At 42.3% G+C, this 21,084-nt stretch overlaps 1 protein-coding gene across 2 annotated transcripts in view; it reads left to right on the top strand.

Annotated features, from left to right (window-relative positions):
* USP28 (ubiquitin specific peptidase 28) overlaps window positions 1–21,084 on the top strand; it is a 62,638-nt gene that overhangs the window by 27,578 nt on the left and 13,976 nt on the right. The window contains exons 5-15 of one of the 2 annotated variants that reach the window (XM_003794757.3): window positions 466–552; window positions 1,610–1,747; window positions 2,750–2,823; window positions 4,585–4,661; window positions 6,764–6,912; window positions 8,884–9,011; window positions 12,009–12,104; window positions 15,489–15,668; window positions 17,907–18,115; window positions 19,318–19,388; window positions 20,708–20,936. In XM_003794757.3, coding sequence (XP_003794805.2) covers window positions 466–552; window positions 1,610–1,747; window positions 2,750–2,823; window positions 4,585–4,661; window positions 6,764–6,912; window positions 8,884–9,011; window positions 12,009–12,104; window positions 15,489–15,668; window positions 17,907–18,115; window positions 19,318–19,388; window positions 20,708–20,936 — 1,438 coding nt within the window. Of the gene's footprint in view, window positions 1–465; window positions 553–1,609; window positions 1,748–2,749; window positions 2,824–4,581; window positions 4,662–6,763; window positions 6,913–8,883; window positions 9,012–12,008; window positions 12,105–15,488; window positions 15,669–17,906; window positions 18,116–19,317; window positions 19,389–20,707; window positions 20,937–21,084 lie in introns of both variants that reach the window. The other variant, XM_023516070.1, reaches the window with a different exon arrangement.

Genomic DNA, 21,084 nt, shown 5'->3' with positions numbered 1-21,084 from the left:
ATTTTTATTTTTATTTTTAATGGAGATGGAGTCTGGCTCTGGTCTTGAACTCCTGAGGTCAAGGGATCCTCCTATTTCGCCCTCCCAAAGTGCTAGGATTATAAGAATAAGCCATCACAGCTGGCCTCTTGTTCATTTTTCATTCTAGTTCATTATAAGAAACACATTTTCCAAAATCCTATATTACTAATAGTCTATTCTGTGAATGTGGTATCGTTTATTTAATCTATTCCTTTTGTTAAATATTAGGTTGCTTCTGTTTTTTACCTAAAAGGATTAATATTCTTTCATTTTAATTTTTGTATATAACCATTATTATTAGCTTAGAAATAACAGATTTGCTAGGTTGACAGGTATACATACTTTGAAATATGAAGGGAAAAAATACTTAATGTGAAATAAACTTTTTTTTCCTGCAGTCAGTTTTAAAGGAAAGCTCTGAATCCGTGTCTTTGTTTATTTCAGTCACTCTTTCAATTGCCTGAATTTCGAAGACTTGTTCTCAGCTATAATCTGCCACAAAATGTCCTTGAAAATTGTCAAAGTCACACGGTAAGTTGGTGCTGAGCCATGTTTTCAGTGTTGGTTGGGCCTTTTCATCTCAAAGCCCTCTATATTTTTGACTAAAGCTGATAATCGTTATGTTCTTTGGCTTGTGCTGATTTTTCTTTTCATTTCTAAATGACTCTTTTTCCTTCTTTCTGACAAGAAATAAGGGTTTGCAATAATATAAAATTAGAAAAATGCTTCTGAGGAAGTGTAGGTAGGGGACTCCGATACCTGTTTAGTGTTCATGGTGTCCTTCCCTCTTCCTGCTGCCCAGGAAGGCCCAGTGATGCAGAAGGTGACCCAGTGCCAGGGGCCTGGGCTTTATTTGGACAGAAATGAGTTTGTTCTTGCCAGAGGTAACCACTGCCTTTCAGTGGTACTTCCCAGGATCTCACCTGGATGTGCAGTGCATTTTCCTCATTGGAATACAGGCAGCAGTTTGAAAAAGTGAGCATTCTAGGCTGGGCATGGTGGCTCACGCCTGTAATCCCAGCACTCCAGGAGTCTGAGGCAGGTGGATTGCCTGAGCTCACAGGTTGAAGACTAGCCTGAGCCAGAGCGAGACCTTGTCTCTAAAAATAGGTGGGCATTATGGTGGGCGCCTATAGTTGGGAGGCTGAGGCAAGAGGATCACTTGAGCCCAAGAGTTGGAGGTAGCTGTGACGCCACGGCACTCTACCAGGAGTGACAAAGTGAGACTGTCTCAAAAAAAAAAAAAAAGCGAACACTCTGTTTTTCCAAAATGTTTTATCATCATCTCTCTGGCTCCTACATAGTTATTCTTTTTTTTGGCAGTTTTTGGTCGGGGCTGGGTTTGAACCCGCCACCTCTGGCATATGGGGCCGGCGCCCTACCCTTTTGAGCCACAGGCGCTGCCCCATAGTTATTCTTCAGTTTAACCCTCTCTGCAGTCCTTATTTATCAGAGTCCCTATAGCATAGTCTGAGACCTGCTTCTGACCTACACCGAGCTACATATAAATTAGGGAGTAATTATTGACAGTTTTTCTCTTTACGTGTTCTCATTTTCCAAGTAAGAGTAAGTGCTGTGTTTTCTATAGGATAAGAGGAATATCATGTTTATGCAAGAGCTTCAGTATTTGTTTGCTCTGATGATGGGATCAAATCGAAAATTTGTAGACCCTTCGGCAGCCCTGGATCTGCTAAAGGGAGCATTCCGATCATCCGAGGAACAGCAGGTACAAAAGGAGCTTCGTTCTTCTCTTGTCCCCTCAAACGTTGAAGTCACGCCTTATTAATGTCACCAAGGTGATGCTTTGTCTCTGCTGTGTAGCTTGTGAACAAGGCTAAGCAGGACTGCGGGGGCCTGGTTTTGCCTTGTATTTTGCCAACAGAACAGGTGGTGAGAGAGGGAGCGTGTGTGTTCAGGAGAGAAGGAGAGAGAGTGTGTCTGTGTATGAGAGAGAGAGAGAGAGAGAGAAAGGGAGAGTGTGTGTATGTTGCACTGGGCGGTAGCAGTCCTAAAGAGAGGACGAAATAGTAAACAGGATAATAGACTTTTACCGGGGCTATTGAAATAGAAGGAAGGAGATTGGAAAAGATCTCAGTGCGCCATTGCACAGTGTCACCAGGAAATGCGTCCCCTGCACCTTTGCCTTGCGATGGCCCAGGTGGAAATCCTGTTTTTAAAATTAAACATGAGTTCAGCTGCTTTTCTGAGCAGCCTTTTTCTTGTCCACTTTCCTTTCTCCACCTCCTAGTATTGAGCAAAGCTGTCACTGTTATATTTTCTTCCTTCCCCGTATAAATTTTTAAATTCTTTGCCCTTTCTAAAGGTCCTACAGTTCTACAAAATTCTCAGGACATTTCACGAAAGTTTTCTTTCTCTATTTAGAGCTCATATTCCAGAAAACTGCAGTCTGTTTGGGGGACATTTTTCCCAAAAGGCTTAATTGGAAGCTTTTGTTTGTTTTTCCTTCTCTGTCATAAATAGATGTGGCTGGGAGTGGTAGAGTTTCAGTTTCCTGCTGGCCGCAACTTACTCAGAGGTCAGCTCCTGTGCGTTCTGTTTTATCTGTAGTAGCTGAGTTCCAGTGTTCCTGTGTCTTCCTCTTTGGCCCTATTCAAGAAATGCTTTTCATTAAGTAGAATCTCAATTCATGGGTGGGAAAAGGCAGGTTTTTATTTCCCTAAGTGTAGTGTTGGTTCTAACTCTTATGCAACTTGTGCCTCTCCTACAGCAAGATGTGAGTGAATTCACACACAAGCTCCTGGATTGGCTGGAGGACGCGTTCCAGCTGGCTGTTAATGTGAAGTGAGTGTCCAGGGTTTGTTTGAACGTCCTTCCAACTCACACTGTACCAGCGAGAATTACAACAGCAGGGAAAGTTAACGCTTCTCAAATAGAAATGGCTGGGTTTTGCCAAACTTCGTGGGGTAACCACAGAGTTATTCCTCATATGCAGGCGTCCTCTAACTACGGCCCGTGGACCACATGCAGCCCGCCTAGGACATTTATCTGGCCCGCCGGCTGTCTTTGCCACTGCTACCTGCCCTGCTTAGCAGCCGACTCATCCCGGGGCCCACAGTCCGGCCCTCCAGCAGTCTAAGGGACAGTGAACTGGCCCCCTGTTTAAAAAGTTTGAGGACCCCTGCTCATATGTGTCTCCATTGCCTGTGGCTTTCCCCCTCTAATGATGTAGCTGATCATCTTAACCAGCAGCTTTTTTACTAAGAGGGCCATAAGGGTTAACTTTGTTGATGTATATGCTGTACATTTTTTTTGTGTATGAGACAAGACTCTCACTATGTTGCCCTTGGTAGCTCTGGCATCACAGCTCACAGCAACCTCTTAGACTTAAGCAATTCTCTTGCCTCAGCCTCCCTAGTAGCTGGGACTATAGGCACCCGTCACAACGCCTGGCTGTTTTTTTGTTGCAGTTGTCATTGTTGTTTAGCTGGCCCACGCTGAGTTTGGACTTGCCAGCCTTGGTGTATATGGCTGGTGCCCTGTCCACTGAGCTATGGGTGCTGCCCCAATTTTTTTTTTTTTTTGGGAACGGTCAGGCCAGGCATGGTGGCTCTCTCCTATAATCCTAGTACTCTAGGAGGCCCCAGGTGGGAAGATTGCTGTAACTCAGGATTTCGAGTTCAAGACCAATAAGAGCAAGACCCTATCTCTACTAAAACTAGGAAAATTAGCCAGGTGTTGTGGTGGGCACGTATCATCACAGCTATGTGGAAGGCTGAGCAGGAGGATGGCTTGAGCCCAGGAGTTCGAGGTTGCCTTGAGCTTGGCTGAGGCCATGGCACTGTAGCCTGGGTGACAGAGCAAGGCTCTGTCTCAAAAAAAAAAAAGAAAGAAAGAAAAAAAGGCAAATCAACCATAGATGTGAACATGGTGGTATAATATAGATACATTTAATTTAAGACCACTTTTGAAATCAACTTAGAATGTGCATATGGTAGGCTTTAATCATTTCAGTCACTAATAAAAATGAAATTTCGGGCAAAGAATACATATATGCCTTGCCTAACACAGATGCTAAGAAGTTTTCTAAATAGTTTTCATTCTAGGTAGAAGAATGATGTATCATAAACGAGCTTTGCAGATAGCAGTAACTTAATAATAATTTAAGGGGGGCTAGTGAAAAAATAACTATTTTCATTCCATTTGTATCGTGCCACTGGGAAAACATTTTTGTATTTATTTGCAAATCTGCACGACAGAGTTCATTCCCATCTCTGTACTATTGCCGTAACACACATACATCTGTCATTGGATGTAGATGTATATATTGAACAAGATAATACGTGTATTTGCTATGTGTGTAGCTCCCTAAGGCCAGGGATCCTGCCTTATTGTCTCTGCATCTTCAGGGTTTAGCTCAGTGCCAGGCATAGAATTGTTCACCAGATGTTTGAACTGCATTTATCTGCTACTAAGTTTAAACCATACCTGGCTCTCTGGGGTTGATAAACATGTACAGTTTTTGCCTTCTGGATGATACTTTGATTTCATGTAATGCATGTCTTATCCAGATGATCCAGAATTGTCTCCCTTTCTCAAAAGCAGCAATCCCAGGAACAAATCCGAAAACCCAATGGTGCAGCTGTTCTATGGTACTTTCCTGACCGAAGGGGTTCGTGAAGGTAAATTCTCGGCTCTGATTGTTGACCTGTGAGCACATCTATGTTACTGTGTCGCCTTGAGGAGATGCCATAACAAGCAGCCTGAGAGTCAGACAAACCCGGGTCTCAGTTTTGGTTCTGCCTCTTAGTATCTGTTTGATTATGAATAAACTCTGTGAGTTCCAGAATCCTCAGCGTCTTCATCTGTGAAATGTGTGTGATCTTTATCTCAGAGTAGTCATATTAAATTGTTTAATACTGAGCACACGGTAATGTTTGTTAATCAGTTTTCTCTGTGTTTCTGAGGTTATATCTAATCTCAAAAGGTTTTATTGTGTTAGACGGCCACAGATGTTTGTATACTCTAGAGGCTTATCTAAGCAGCATATTAGACACATGATTTTTTTTTTTAACTGTAGAGAATTTTGACCACATACTAAAAACAATATAAAACTCTCCAGGGGCCAGGCGCGGTGGCTCACACCTGTAATCCTAGCACTCTGGGAGGCTGAAGTAGGAGGATTGCTTGAGGTCAGAAGTTTGAGACCATTCTGACCAAGAGCGAGACTTCTCTACGAAAAGTAGAAAAATTGAGGATGGTGGTGGACACCTGTTGTCCCTGCTACTTGAGAGGCTGAGGCAGGAGTTTGGGGTTGCAGTGAGCTATGATGATGCTACTGTCCTCCAGCCAAAATGACAGAGTGAGATTCTGTCTTAAGAAAATAAACAATCGGCTTGGCACTCATAGCTCAGCAGCTAGGGCGCCAGCCACATACACCAAGGCTGGCAGTTTCGAGTCTGGCCCTGCCTGCTAAATAACAATGACAACTGCAGCCAAAAAATAGCTGGGCCTTGTGATGGGCACCTGTAGTCCCAGCTACATGGGAGGCTGAGGCAAGAGAATGGCTTAAGCCCAAGAGTTTGAGGTTGCTGTGAGCTGTGATGCCACAGCACTCTTATCGAGGGCACCATAGTGAGACTCTGTCTCAAAAAAAAAAAAAAAAAAGATTTAACCAGCTTCCCATTGATAGCCTTTTTTTCCCCAAAGAGATAGAGACACTGTCTCAAACCAAAAAAAAAAAAGGACCAATCATGAGCCAGCAACTGTTATTAGTCTGTAGCCATTCATTCCCTGCCTCCATCCTGTCTACTCATACCCTCTGATATTCCTTATAAAACACAACTCAGTACTACTACCACTCTAGAAAACCATGTTTTAAAATATCCTGTCAAATTTCCAATTTGTTTACACAATTTAAAACAGAATTTATTTTTGCAGTTTGTTTTAGTCAGGATCCAAGTATACTTCATTGGTGCCTGGCTGGTACATCTTTTAAGTCCCTTGAATGTCTGTGGAGACGACTCCTTCATCCTTTTCTCCTTAAAATGTAGTGTTTTTTTTTTTCCCAGAAACTGGTTTTTATTCGTGTGTTTTTTTTCCACAGTCTAAAATTTTGTTGCTTGCATTTTCACAATACTTATTCACTATATTTTGGCATGCATATATACTGATGATTAGAGCTCGAAATTTGACTAGATTCAGGTAAACTAGAGGTTTTTTTGGTAAAACTAAGTTATAGATGGTAGAAGAGTCTTTGATCAAGAGACACATAATGTGTGATTTTCTTTCTTTTTGCAGTGTTAGCTCTTTTTTTTTTTTCTTGTTGAGACTGAGTCTCACTCTTTGACCCTCGGTAGAGTACCGTGGCACCATCACAGCTCACAGCAACCTCAAACTCTCAGGCTCAAGTGATCTTCTTGCTTCAGCCTCTGGAGTAGCTGGGACTTACAGGTACCTGGCTAGTTTTTTTTCTATTTTTTTTTATTAGAGATGGGTTCTTGCTCTTGCTCAGACTGGTTTCAAACTCCTGAGCTCAGGCAATCCTCAGCTTCCCAGAGTGCTAGGATTACGGGCCTGAGCCACACCTCGCCTGGTCAGCGTTAGTGGTTGTTGACGGTCAGCGCCTGGATCCACCACCTCATTAGAAGTTGCCATATAGGTTGAACCAGTTCTCAGGAAGTTGCTGAATTTAAGAAGATACTTCCTGTGTGATGCCAGAAAATAGGCATTTGATAGATGTAATGATTTACATCTTTGAAAATCAGTCTCTCTGTTTTTCTAGGAAAGCCCTTTTGTAACAATGAGACCTTTGGCCAGTATCCTCTTCAGGTAAATGGTTATCGCAACTTAGACGAATGTTTGGAAGGGGCCATGGTGGAGGGTGACATTGAGCTGCTTCCCTCAGATCACTCGGTCAAGTACGGACAAGAGGTAAGATGGATGCTTTTACCTGCTGTGCTAATGACACAGCCAGTTAAGGACCGAGCTCTTAGGCAGAGCTCTTAGGCAGATGTGTTTCCCATCCCCTATCAAGTAACTTTACATTTAAAAAAGAACTTGAATTTGTCTTAAGTCTCTCCTGAGTTGATGTGAGGTGAGTCTTAGTGTTTTGATAAATAAATCCTTTACTAAAACTATGAATTTGAGTCAGTCATGTAAAGGTTGTGTGCTGCTTCTGATGTTTTAAGTATGATCAAGTTTCTCTCTTTCTGTTGAAGCCGACCCGTACCTGAGTAGGGAGAGCCCACTGCCTCCATATTTTCGGAGGGTAAAAGTACAGTGATTAACTCCTATGGTATGCCATTCAGAATATTTTCCCTATTATAGTCCTTACTGTTCTCGATTGTAAATTCTGCCTTTGCTTTTAACATTTTTAAAATTTAATTTTCACTTCTTTATTATACCTTTGTGGGTTGGAAAGAAAGGGGGGAAGTTAGAGGGAGAGCAAGGGCAGTTAATATCTGAGAATTCCACTTGGGTTAAGAATTAGGGAGTAGCATTATAGCTGAATTGTTAACCCTACACAGTTTGGACTGTCCTCCTTTTGTCATATATTCTGAGATGAAACTGTGGCTTTTCTGAAAATCTAACTCAGTGATTTTTGTAGACAAGGATCGTTTTCTTGAATTAAAATAGGGAGCTTAACATGAGCCTGGTGGAAGTATTTTAGCTGTAGAGCAGTGTTGGAACTCGGAGCTGCTGCCTCCCTGGCTTTTCTTTTCTTTTTTTTTTTTTTTTTGAGACAGAGCCTCAAGCTGTCCCCCTGGGTAGAGTGCCGTACCATAACAGCTCACAGCAACCTCCAACTCCTGGGCTCAAGCAAGTCTCCTGCCTCAGCCTCCCAAGTAGCTGGGACCACAGGCGCCCGCCACAACGCCCAGCTACTTTTTGGTTGCAGCCGTCATGTTATTTGGCAGGCCCGGGCTGGATTCGAACCCGCTACCCTAGATGTATGTGGCTGGTGCCTTAGCTGCTTGAGCCACAGGTGCCGAGCAGCCTCCCTAGCTTTTCAAGGAGAGAGCCAGTTGCTAATGGGCAGCGGATTGTCTATACCGTCTGTGAACCTATATACGTTCTCTGTGTTACGGGAGACAGGGAAGGTTCACTAGCTATTTGGACCTCTGGAGACCTGCATTCAAGGGTGGGGACTCCTTATAAAAATAAAGCTAAAGCAAATAAAATCATCATGCCTAAGAGTGAGCCCTGAGGTAGTCAAACAGGCTATCTGAGTTCGCCTCATTGTGCGGACAGGGTATCTGGAGAGAATGCTGTTCGCCCCTTTGGTAAAGGGAACATTTTAAAGCTCTTCACAGGCGCCTCTGGTGAGCAGGTGAATTGGACAGAAAGGCCTTTGCTGGTTTAGGTTTTTTTCATCTAGGATCAGTGACAGTTGAAATCTTTAGTATAAGTCAAAGTAACATTGTAGGTTGATTTCACTGATGACATTATGAGACAATTATGTAAATTCTTGGCATTTAGAGATTTTTCTCAGAAACTCGAGAAATTATAAAATCATGAGGCTATTACAAGTTTCCTTTTTAGAAAGGAGATTCCACATTTTGGCTGTAGATTGTAAATAGTACATAATGTGTACGTACTTAGTGTTTTTTGGCTGATGTGTGGAGATAATTGTCCCCTTAGTTATATACAACATAGATCATGATTTCTCATTTTTTGGTTACGCTAGCTGTTTCCTTCAGGTTTTGAATACCGAGTCCTCTAACAGAGTATGATTCTAAGTGTTCATTTTCTTAAGTGTTTAGGATAAAAAATGTTCTATTGTGATTTTGATTTGAATATAGGTTCCATATGAAAAGAATAATGAGGGATGTTTTAAATCTGGCTATTGTTATTTCCCCAAATTAACTGTTCTTTCTCCCACTTGGTTGCTCCTGACAACAGCGTTGGTTTACAAAGCTACCTCCAGTGTTGACCTTTGAACTCTCAAGATTTGAGTTCAATCAGTCCCTCGGGCAGCCAGAGAAAATTCACAATAAGCTAGAATTTCCTCAAATTATTTATATGGACAGGTGAGTTCTTGGTTGCTTTTCTTTCTTCCTGACGTATGGCAACAGCGGACGTGGGCCTGCACTAGGTATTACTGCGCATAGGATTCACTAGGAAATCTTGATAATATGCACATTTGCATTTAGTGGCTATAGGTTGGGTCTAAGAATTTGCATTTCTAAATACTCCCAGGATGATGCTAATGATGCTTCTAATTTCTGGACAATTTTTTTTTTTTTTTTTGAGACAGAGCCTCAAGCTGTCCCCCTGGGCAGAGTGCCGTGGCATTACAGCTCACAGCAACCTCCAACTCCTGGGCTCAAGCGAGTCTCCTGCCTCCGCCTCCCAAGTAGCTGGGACCACAGGCGCCCGCCACAACGCCCGGCTATTTTTTGGTTGCAGCTGCCATTGTTGTTTGGCGGGTCCGGGCTGGGGATTCGAACCGGCCACCTTAGGTGTACGTGGCTGGCGCCTTAGCCGGTTGAGCTATAGGCGCCGAGCCAATTTCTGGACAATTTGAATAGCCTCAGGTGAAAGCTCTGTTACTCTGGGACTGTAGCAGGAACAGAGTGGGGAGTAACGGCGGTGCATTCCTTTCTAATCTGAATACTGTCTGTATTGGGGAGGGGCACATCCTAGGCAGACTTACATTATAGAATTTTAATCTTTTCAGAGTCTGGTTTGCTGAAGTATCGCTTACATACCAAAAAATAACTAATGAGTTATTTATAACCAGTGAGTTTGGACAAATGTACAGTCAAGTGACCACCATCACAATCAAGATACAGAGTATTTCCGTCACGCAAAGGTCTTCTTTGACCCTTTGTAGTCAGTTTCTTTTCTTTCTTTTTTTTTAGAGACAGAGTCTCACTTTATTGCCCTCAGTAGAGTGCTGTGATGTCACAGCTCACAGCAACCTCCAACTTGTGGGTTTAGGAAATTCTCTTGCTTCAGCCTCCTGAGTAGTTGGGATCACAGGCACCCTCCACACTGCCCGGCTGTTATTTGGTTGCAGTTTGGCTGGGGCTGGGTCCAAACCTGTCTCCCTTGGTATATGGGGCTGGCGCCCTACCCACTGAGCCACAGGCGCCGCCCATGCAGACATTTGCTTTCTTTCACCCCCCACTCTCTCTTTCACTTACCTGGCAGCCACTTGTTTTCTGATCCTGTAGTTTTGCCATTTCTGGCACGTCGTGTTAGTGACATACGAGTGACAAACGTGTTTAGTATGTGTCCTGATGTGGCTGTGTTCTTCCCTTTAGAGTAATATTTTGGGGATTCCCCCACGTTGCACGGGTCAGTAGTTTGTCCCTTCTGTCGCTGAGTGCTAGTCTGTTGTACGTTGTGTACCACAATATTTTTCCCGTCCACCAGTTGATGGACATTTCACATGTATCCAGTTTTAGGCTATTACATTATGAATGAGGCTGCCATGAACATTTATTTACATAGAAGCCTTGCTTGTAATTTTTAGTTCTTTTGGGTAGAATCCTAGGCATAGATTGCGGGGTTGTATGAAACGATATGTTTAATGGTACAAGAAATTTATGAATTGTTTTCTAAAGTGATTCATGTATAGTTTTACATCCCCATGACGGTATCCAGGAGCTCCATTTGCTTCACATCCTTACCAGTGTTTGCAATTATAAGTCTTTCTGATTTTAGGCATTCTAATGCATGTGTGGAATTTCTTATTTTTCTTCTTCTTCTTCTTCTTTTTTTTTTTGAGACAGTCTCAAGCTGTTGCCCTGGGTAGAGTTTTGTGGTGTCATAGCTCACAGCAACCTCAAACTCTTGGGCTTAAGCAATTCTCTTGCCTCAGCCTCCGGAGTAGCTGGGACTATAGATGCCCATCACAATGCCGCTTGGCTATTTTTTTGGTTGTAGTTGTCATTGTTGTTTGGCAGGCCCAGGCTGGATTCTATCTCCCCAGCTGTAGTGTATGTGGCTGGCACGCTAGCCGCTGAGCTACAGGTGCCCAGCCAGAATTTTTTTTTTTTTTAGACAGAGCCTCAAGCTGTCCCCCTGGATAGAGTGCCATGGCATCACAGCTCACAGCAACCTCCAACTCCTGGGCTCAAGCGAGTCTCCTGCCTCAGCCTCCCAAGTAGCTGGGACTACAGGCACCCGCCACAACACCCGGCCATTTTTTGGTTGCAGCCATCATTGTTGTTTGGCGGGCCCGAGCTGGGGATTCGAACCCGCCACCTTAGGTGTATGTGGCTGGCGCCTTAGCCGCTTGAGCCACAGGTGCCAAGCCCCCAGCCAGAATTTCTTACTTTTCTTTCGATTTATATTTTGTTGATAGCTAATGTTGAACATCTTGTCCTGTGCTTAATTAACAGTTATTTGTATATTTTCTTTGCTGAAGTTTCTGTTAAAATCTTTGTCTACTCTTTAATTGCATGGTTGTCTTAATGCTGAGTTTCTAAGAGTTCTTTATATATCTTAGATATAAATCTTTTTTTTTTCTTTTTGAGACAGAGTCTCAAGCTGTTGCCCTGGGTAGAGCATGGTGGCATCACAGCTCACAGCAACCTCAAACTCCTGGGCTAAGTTGGAGGAGTTTCTCAACTCCTTAGCCTTAGGAGGGACAAAGACTTCATTTTTTTTACCTTATTGCATTGGCTGTGCCTTCAGTAAAACATTTAATAGAAATGGAGCGGGATCCTTGCTTTCTTCCTGATCTTAGGGTTAGCCTCACAGAAAGGAAGGCCTTTGTCCCATGGAGGGAGGCAGGACTGCCCCTCCTGACCCCATCACATACTGTCCTGGATGTGATTTACAGGACTCCAGGTATTTTACTTTAAAGGTTATAATGATCCTTGGCAAACCTGGAAATATTAAATTACTTCTATGGGACCAAATATACCAATTCACTGTTAGGTACGATGCTAGCTGTGTATTTTTTATAGATGTCCTTATTCTGATTGAGGAAATTTCCTTATATCCCTAGTTTGCTAAAAATCTTTTAATGTCTTTAAATATACATTCTGTTTGTGGGATTATCATTTGCTTAGGTACATGCACAGGAGCAAGGAAATTATTCGGAATAAGAGAGAGCACATTCGAAAGTTAAAGGAGGAAATAAAAGTTCTGCAGGAAAAACTGGAACGGTAAGTGATGGGGACCTTTGTGCTGAGTAATATAAAACAGAGAGCATAGAATATTAAAGTCAAATCATTTGTTTGTATTTAAAAATTAATAGTGTTTCAGTATTAACTAGGTTAGTTTATGAAATAGCTGAGAAGAATTTCTCCTGAGTGTAAATCATTCTTTAAGATCAGATAATGTTATCCATGCATAAATAGTAAGTAGTCCGAGGGGACTTAGTGACCAAAAGTCACACAAGTAGTTATCGGCAGCACACTGAGGTGGAGCCGAGTTCTGATTTTATAGGCTTTTGCCTTTTCTATTCCCCTGGCCATCTTTTTTTTTTTTTTTTGCAGTTTTTGGCTGGGCGGGTTTGAATCCGCCACCTCTGGTATATGGGGCGGGTGCCCTACTCCTTTGAGCCACAGGTGCCGCCCCTGGCCATCTTTTTCACAAACATGAGAGAGAAACTGTCACAATGCTTCAGTTCACTTGTTTTAGAAAAGTGGTTTCTGAAATGTCTAGTAGAGGTAAAAAAAAATCATGCTGTTCTACCTACAACGGGGCCAAGTGATTAAAAGCGCTAGTTTTCTGATGCAAAATTTTTTCTCTTACAGAGAAATCTTTGCCTTTATCATTTATTTTACACTATTTCTGTGCAGTCACTCTATAATTCTTTTAGGGAGAATCATTGTAATTTCTTTCTAGCCCAGAGCCCATTGATTAAGCATTTAAGAAGGAAATCCTACACACTCTAAATGGTTCTTCCTTTCTTTCTGTATTTAACCATTCTCCTCCTACCATCACCCACCTCCACCCAGGCCATTGCTAGGTCATTAATGTCCTTGAGGGGCGGCACTTTCCATACCAGGCTCAGGATGGACCCTGCGCTCCTCCCACCAGCATCATCCCCACCTCAGCTTGCAGACAAGCTTCCTTGCAGGAAGAGCTTATCCAGGGTGCCCTGGGACCCGCCATCCATTTGTGTTAGAGGCTGAAGCTGAAGGTTGAGTCCTCAAATACTGTCCTGGCTGTGATTTACTTTAAAGGTTCTAGTGATACTTGGTAAACCTAGAAATATTAAATTATTTCTATAGAACCAAATATACCTGATGTTTTATACTCAAAACTATTCAATTAACCAGTAATAAGCAAGGCATTCTGAACTATTTAGATTTTAAAATAGAGTAATAAGAACATTTATCTTAGTATGATATTACTTTTATTTTAAACTATAATAACTTTAAATTTTTTATATAATTTTTTTTTTTTTTTTTTTTGGCCAGGGACGGGTTTGAACCCTCTATGAGGCTGGCGCCCTACTGCTTTGAGCCTCAGGAACCGCCCAATTCTCTTTCTTTTTTAAAGGAGTGAAGGTGAAGTGCCTTTGCTGTCTTCCTTCTAACATGTGGTTGACTTTAACTTGTATTGTGCTTCATTTCCCACTGCATTCATTTTATAATTTCCTTTTTTTGTTAGAGTCTTGCTTTGTCGCCCTTGGTAGGGTGCTGTGGCATCACAGCTCATAGCAACCTCCAGCTCTTGGGCTTAGGCGATTTTCTTGCCTCAGCCTCCTGAGTAGCTGGGACTACAGGTGCCCACCACAATGCCCAGCTACTTTTTTGTTGCAGTTTGGCCAGGGGGTGGGTTTGAATCTGCCACCCTCAGTTGATGAGGCCAGTGCCCTATTCACTGAGCCACAGGCACTGCCCTATAATTTCCTTTTTGATATAGAAATAGATGAGTTTCCGTCTTCCGAGTCCTGTTTCTTCCACTTTATTCAAAGAAGAAAAATGTGCTCTATTCCTCTGTTAAACAGAATTGCAGAATTAGCAGAATTAGGAGACTACCTGTGTCACTGGGTCACGCTGACTGTCATACCATTTAAGCTCTGTCTACTTTAGTGGGTTCTAGAATTTGTTAAACAAAATCTCTTGACTGAGGGCGGCACCTGTGGCTCAGAGGAATAGGGCACCGACCCCATATGCCAGAGATGGCGGGTTCAAACCCAGCCCCAGCCAAAAACTGCAAACAACAACAAAAAAATCTCTTGATTGAGTCCAAAGTAATGGGCTAGTAATGGCAGAATTGAATATTATTCAAATATTTATTATTTTGGTCACTCTCAGTTACTTGGGAGGCTGAGGCAGGGGGTGAAGTGGAAGGATTCCTTAGAGTTTAAGATCAACTTGAACAACAGAGAGACTTTGTCTCTTAAAAAAATAAATACAGGCTTGGTGCCTGTAGCTCAGAGGCTAGGGTAGCAGCCACATACACTAAGGCTGGTGGGTTCTAGCCCAGCCCAGTCCTGCCAAACAACAATGACAATTGCAACCAAAAAAAAAAAAAAATAGCTGGGTGTTGTGGCAGGTGCCTGTAGTCCCAGCTACTTGGGAGGCCGAGGCAAAAGAATCGCTTAAGCCCAAGAGCTAGAGGTTTCTGTGAGCTGTGATGCCACAGCACTCTACCGAGGGCAACATGGTGAGACTCTGTCTCAAAAACAAATAAATTATTTTGGTCACATTCTTTGTTTATTTTTATTTTTTGAGACAGTCTCATTATGTTGCCCTCAGTAGAGTGCTGTGGCATCACAGCTCACAGCAACTTCAAACTCTTGGGCTTAAGTGATTCTCTTGCCTCGGCCTCCCAAGTAGCTGGGACTACAGGCACCTGCTACAATGCCCGCTATTTTTTGGTTACAGTTGTCATTGTTGTTTAGCAGGCCCGGGCTGGGCTGGAACCCACCAACCTCAGTGTATGTGGCTGGTGCCCTAACCACTGAGCCACAGGCACCACCTTTGGTCACATTCTTGAAAATATGTATTATTTACCCATCTCAAAGAAATCTTCAATAATACATGCCTAGCCTATGCTAGTATATGAAAAATAGTGTACTTAGGACCCGTGAGAAGATTGGCCAGTTTTCTCCAACTCAGGGGTTTAGCAACACTTGTTTCCTATTTCCAGCTTGCTTTCTCTTATTTCTCTATTCTGAAGTTAATTGGGCAGAGGAGCAGCAAAGACAAAACCCTCAGACACCAGCTCGCCGGAATTCTTTTCAGATTTGGGTACTAGTAATTTCACTCTTTTCCTTTAAGGACCAGTTTATTTTGTGCCCAGAGCCTGAATGTGCTGGGACGGCAAGAGAAAGCATGACTGGCCTGACTTTGATTGAGGCCGCTTGAGATGCTTCCTCCTAGATGTCAAACTTCAGATTGTTGGTGTTGTCTGCTCTTGTAGCTAAAGTATTTTCACCCTGCAGATGGTTTTGGTAACCTACTAAATATCATACAGCCTTTGGAATGAGCCTTTTCATGGACTCCGTATGCCATGCAGATTTTTTGTCAGCAAGTCCAAAAATAAAAAACAAACTCGGATGGTGGAGTGCCACTGTCTTTGCCTCCTAGGTACGTGAAGTACGGCTCAGGCCCAGCTCGGTTCCCACTGCCAGACATGTTGAAATATGTGATTGAGTTTGCTAGTACGAAACCTGCCTCAGAAAGCTGTCCACCTGAGCGTGACACCTGCTTGACGTTACCACTTTCTCCAGGGCACTGCCCAGTTTCTGACCTGACATCCGAAGAAAGGTAATGAAAGCAAATTTTTAAAATGGTGCATATTGTTTCTCTGGTTTAATTTAAGCTATGCACGTTATTTCCCTGCCGGTTGTCACTTGGGTGGGAGTGTTCGTAGTTCTTACCAGTGGCTCTTGTCTTGCTCAGTGGTGGCTGGGATTATCTCAGGCAGCTTCCCGCGCTGTCCAGGCCAGTGTTCATATTCCCCCTGCACTGCCTCCGTTTGAGCTGCAGGCCAGCTGCTACCGAAGGCCTTTCTCAGAGGACAACTCAAACCCTGTTCTTCCAAAACCTCCTGTACTCGCACCTGCTCTGAAATATGCGCGACTAAGTAAACATTCAGGAAAAAGAGACTTCCTCATGAACAGAAAAGTAAAACATGGAAAAGAACTGGCTAGTAATTCAAAAAGTCCAGCCACATGCTGACAAGCCGCCATACACATATTGATATTTATCCACCCATAGATTCATAGAAATGCTTATCTGGATCAAACATACATACACATGTTAAGAATGATTATTTCTAGGAGATGACATGAGTCCGGAGGGTAAGAGTGGGGAGTTCTCTCACTTTTTATACTTATGTTTTTGAATTTTTTAAAGAATAGAACGTATTTTGTAAACTATAAATGGTTTTAACTTTTTAAAAGTTGGATGGGCAGACTTCTTATTTTTTTTGAGACAGGCTGTTGCTCTGGGTAGAGTGCTGTGGTGTTACGGCTCTCAGCAACCTCAAACTCTTGGGCTTAAGCAATTCTCTTGCCTCAGCCTCCTAAGTAGCTGGAACTACAGGTGCCCATCACAGTGCCTGGATTTTTTTGTTGTTGTTGCAGTTGTCATTGTTGTTTTAGCAGGCCCAGGTCTGGTTTGAACCTGCCAGCCTCAGTGTATGTGGCAGGCATCCTATCCACTGAGCTATGGGTGCTGCCAGGATGAGCAGACTTTTAATAATACTGCTAGATATTATTGGATTTTGAAGGGAGTTGTAGGGAGGTGTGTGCATAATGTCTTCTAAGATTTGGATATCTGCTCTTATGCTTATTGGGCTTATTTTCCCAAATGTGTGGGTCTTTTAGGAAAAGAGGTTATCTCTATTATTTTGTGCTTATGAAAGAAGAGCAGCCGGGAGGTTTTCTTTAAGTGAAAGCTAAAGGAAATTTATGTTCTTCAATTTTGATGTGAAATGAAACCTAAGTACAATTAAAAGCTTATTTTATATTTTTGCTGGTTTGTCCTTGTGCAGTTTTACTCTGATGATAGTTTATTAGTAGGTAAATTGCCATTTGCTTTGCATATTTTATTCTGTTAATTTACAGCAGTGATGTAGAGAACTAATATTTCCATTTCATTGCCGGGCGAGGTGGCTCACACCGGTAATCCTAGCACTCTGGGAGGTAGAGGCGGGTAGATTGCCCTGAGCTCACAGGTTCAATACCAGCCTGAGCAAGAGGAAGAGCAAGATCCCATTTCTAAAAATAGAGTGCTGTGGAGTGTCTATAGTCCTAGCTACTCGGGAGGCTGAGGCAAGAGAATCACTTGAGCATAAGAGTTGATAGTTGCTGTGAGCTGTGATGCCACAACACTCTACCGAGGGTGACAAAGTGAGACTCTGTCTCTCAAAAACAAAAAAACAAAAAAACTTACATTTCATAGATGAAATATTAACTTATCTAGCAGTAATTCTTTTTCATGGATATTTAGCTCAGGAATGGCCGTGCAGGAATAGTCTGACTGAGCCCTGCCCTCTGGGCTCTCCCAAGCTGCCCCCTGGCGTGCACCCTTCTGTATTGGATGCTCAGCTGATGCTTCATCTCTCTTGTTTCTGGGTGGATAGTCTTGCTTTTTAAGTTGCATCTTGGAAACTCTGTAGTAGTTCCTTGATGGTCTAGACCCAGTCTTCTCTTCTCCATCTTCTGGTTATAATCTGTGATGAGAGAACGTGAACCAAAGCCTCACGTGTTTAAATCCCTTTGCGTCACCTATTAGCTGGGTGAACTTGGGTAAGTTGCTTAATTTCCTTAAACCTTAGGTTTATAATTGGTAAAATAGGAAGTGTAATAGTACCTGTCTTATGAGCAAATGTTAAAAGAAATGATACACATAAGAGAGGCTTGGCTCAATAACTTTGCAGAATTAATACTCAATAATAGCTGTGCTTTTCATATAGAGCTTGCTTTACAAGGCACATTAATTTAGGGCAACGTATCTTTTGAAAATTATCATACGAACATGCCTTTTGTCTTTCTTCAGTACAAATACAGATAGTTCTTCACAGGATGGTGAAAGTACCTTTTCTTCCCCTGGAGATTCTCTACACAAGTCTAAGCCACTTCTGTCTTCCCGGTCTTCCTTGGAAATGCCTGCACACCCAGCTCCTCGAAAAGTCACCGATGAGGAGATAAACTTTGTTAAGACGTGTCTTCAGAGGTGGAGGAGTGAGATCGAACAAGATATACAAGGTTGGCTCTTTTAAAACTTGTCAAGTAGTTACTCTTTGCCTTTTCTGTTTTGTTTGAGTATTTGGGCCTCAGGCACCTTGCATATACGTCCTGCCCTTGCTGTATATGCTGTTGAATTTTGGCATGGTCATCTTGACTTCTTTTGTACTTTTTTTTTTAAAAACAGGGTCTTGCTCTGTCGCCCTAGCTGGAGTACAGTGGTGTTATCACTGTAACCTCAAACTCCTAGGCTCAAGCGATCCTCCCACCTCAGCCTCCCAAGTAGCTAGGACTACAGGTGCGTGCCACCACGCACATCTAATTTTTCTATTTTTTGTAGAAATGGTTTTATGTTGTTTGTACTGGTCTCAAACTCCTGGCCTCAAGCAATCTGGCTGGCTCAGCCTCCCAAAGCGCTAGGACTTAAAGCGTGAGCTGCCATGCCAGGCCTCTTTTGTCCTTTAGAGCCCTGTAAGCTTAGTTCATACTTCTATCATACAGCTGTAGGTGATCCCTCCTTAAAACTTCTGGGGCTTCCTAGAAGCCTAGGCATTTATGATCACCTTCATTGGGATTTTTCTGCACGTGCTAATTTCCTTTCTGCAGTGGTTTCTCCAAACTCAATTTATCTTTTCCTGGGCTTCTTTTTTTTTTTCTGTCTGAAGCATGCTTTACTGAAGGTTAATAAGCTAGAAAATATTTGAGCCATGCAATGGAAAATTGAACTGTTCAGGACTTTTTAAAAGTCTTTTGGCCACATTGCCATGTAGTTCAGACGATCCTTTCTCCATGTTTCTTCTGCTTTTATCTGGTTAGCAGAAAGACAAAATTCTAAGTTCCCTTAAGCGTTTATTCGGAGAAACTTAGCCTTGGCCTTTATTAAATCATCTCCTCATTTCAGATCTTTTCTCTGGGACATATTCTGTATTTTACATCCAAGTGACCCATTAACATCTTTTCCTCAATAGAATCAGTTTCCTCTTTAATAAATTTTCGTGCCAATTATAAAGGACATTGTTTGAAGCCTTCATGTAATTCTATGGAGCTAAAAGCCTTCATAACCTAAAGCACTCGCTCTACTTTGTGGTTCACAGAGGGAAATTAAAATCATCACAGCCCTCAGTGTGGATAAGCAATACTTTGTGCTTAGTTGAAGCAGCGTCTGTGACATGGAATGAGATCATTTAATGAAGTGTTTTTGTTTTTCTTTGTTTTCTAAACAGATTTAAAGAATTGTATTGCAAGCACTACCCAGGCTATTGAGCAGATGTACTGTGACCCTCTCCTCTGTCAGGTAGAATGAATATTGTTTGAACAATGGTCAGAGCATGTGCTAACAATAGACCCGAGAAGAAAATGGGATCGTTTTCTATGAGACTGAGATACAGGAATAAACTCAAGACAAAAATTGATCCTGTTTCTTTATTGTGGACTAAAGAAAGTGCTATGTCTTTTACTAATAGAACCTAAAACGTATTTTATTTTTATTTTGCCACATAGAGTTTTTTCATATCCTACAAAGATTGGCTGTCAACTGGTAATAAAAATCATTCAAAATTCTCAGAGTTGAGGGGACATAAAAAGAAAAATAAATTACTTGCAAAATAACAATTTAAATAGTGCAATGGAAAGAAACAAACTAGGGTCCAGTTATCCATCTTTTCCAAAAGTACCACAGTTCTTGGTGATCTTCCCTTTGACAGCAGGCTTTATTTTTATAATACCTGATAACTCCAAAAGGGAGTTAAGCAGGCAGAAATGCTTACCGGCCACATTTTGTTGAGAATAACATTCCGGGCATTAAGGGAAGCAGAGCCTCTGTGCAGGGCCCTGGCCTGGCCATGGCTTCTCTGCGAGTGACAGAATGGGCAGCGTGGCCGCAGGAGAAGAACGGTGTGTAGAGACATCAAGGTGTAATCCTGTTGCATAACAGGAAGGCACCATGTGAACCTTGGGTTTCTCCATTTTCTCTTTTGTGTTATTTCAAAAATCGGCAGCAGTAAAAACAGGTCAAGGTACTGATTAGATGTCAGTTTGGTTTGATTCTGTAATTGGCTTTCCTAACTTTCACTGAAGTGCTGCTTGGTCTTTCCCATAGTGGAAAACATTTTTCAAATATTGAAACAAGTGTGTAGCTAAAAGGGTCTTCACCCCGGATAGGCGGATGATGACTCACAAGAAGAAACAAGAGGAGTGAGTGCGGCTGCGTGAAATACGCTAACTTAAATTTTGGTGCCAGAGAAGGTAAAATAACATATCCGTTCACCGTGTTCTTTAGTTCCAAATACGATAGACTTTTTTTCAATGTCAGTGGTCAAGGGATTCTATTTTTGGATGAACTGAGTTTTGAATCGGAAGGACATGTAGACCGAGGTTATCTTTGGTTTTCCATCTAATAATCACAGGCGTTTAAAGAGTGTTCAGAGTGGTCATCATTGATGCAAACAGAATTGGTAGATTCTAAGCCTGTGCTTTGTTAGTTCATCCTGAGTCAAGAGATGTTTTGAGGTGACCCCCATAGGAAGCACATGTGTGAATGGTCATTTGTAGAATGTAACCTTTATAGGTTACTTTGCTCACCCTGACTGAGGCCTGTTCCTTTCTGGTCTGCAGGTGCCTTATCGCTTACATGCTGTTCTCGTTCATGAAGGACAAGCAAATGCTGGACACTACTGGGCCTATATCTATAATCAACCGCGGCAGACCTGGCTCAAGTACAATGACATCTCTGTTACTGAGTCTTCCTGGGAAGAACTTGAAAGAGATTCCTATGGGGGCCTGAGAAATGTTAGTGCCTACTGTCTGATGTATATTAATGATAAACTACCCCACTTCAATGCAGGTAAAAATATCTCAGTGGAACCCAGAGACTGGGGGGAACTTGTTCTCCCCAAGGAAGGAAATAGTATTGTACTTCGTTTTAAGAAATTTAAACTGTATTATGATGATGGTGTAATAATGCATTTAAAAAATGCGAACAGTATAAAAGG

This window comes from Otolemur garnettii, unplaced genomic scaffold (assembly GCF_000181295.1).
Source record: "Otolemur garnettii isolate 467f Iridium unplaced genomic scaffold, OtoGar3 scaffold00086, whole genome shotgun sequence".
Lineage (NCBI taxonomy): Eukaryota > Metazoa > Chordata > Mammalia > Primates > Galagidae > Otolemur > Otolemur garnettii.
Note: the sequence above shows the minus strand (reverse complement) of the source record. Positions and strands in the feature narration are given on the sequence as shown.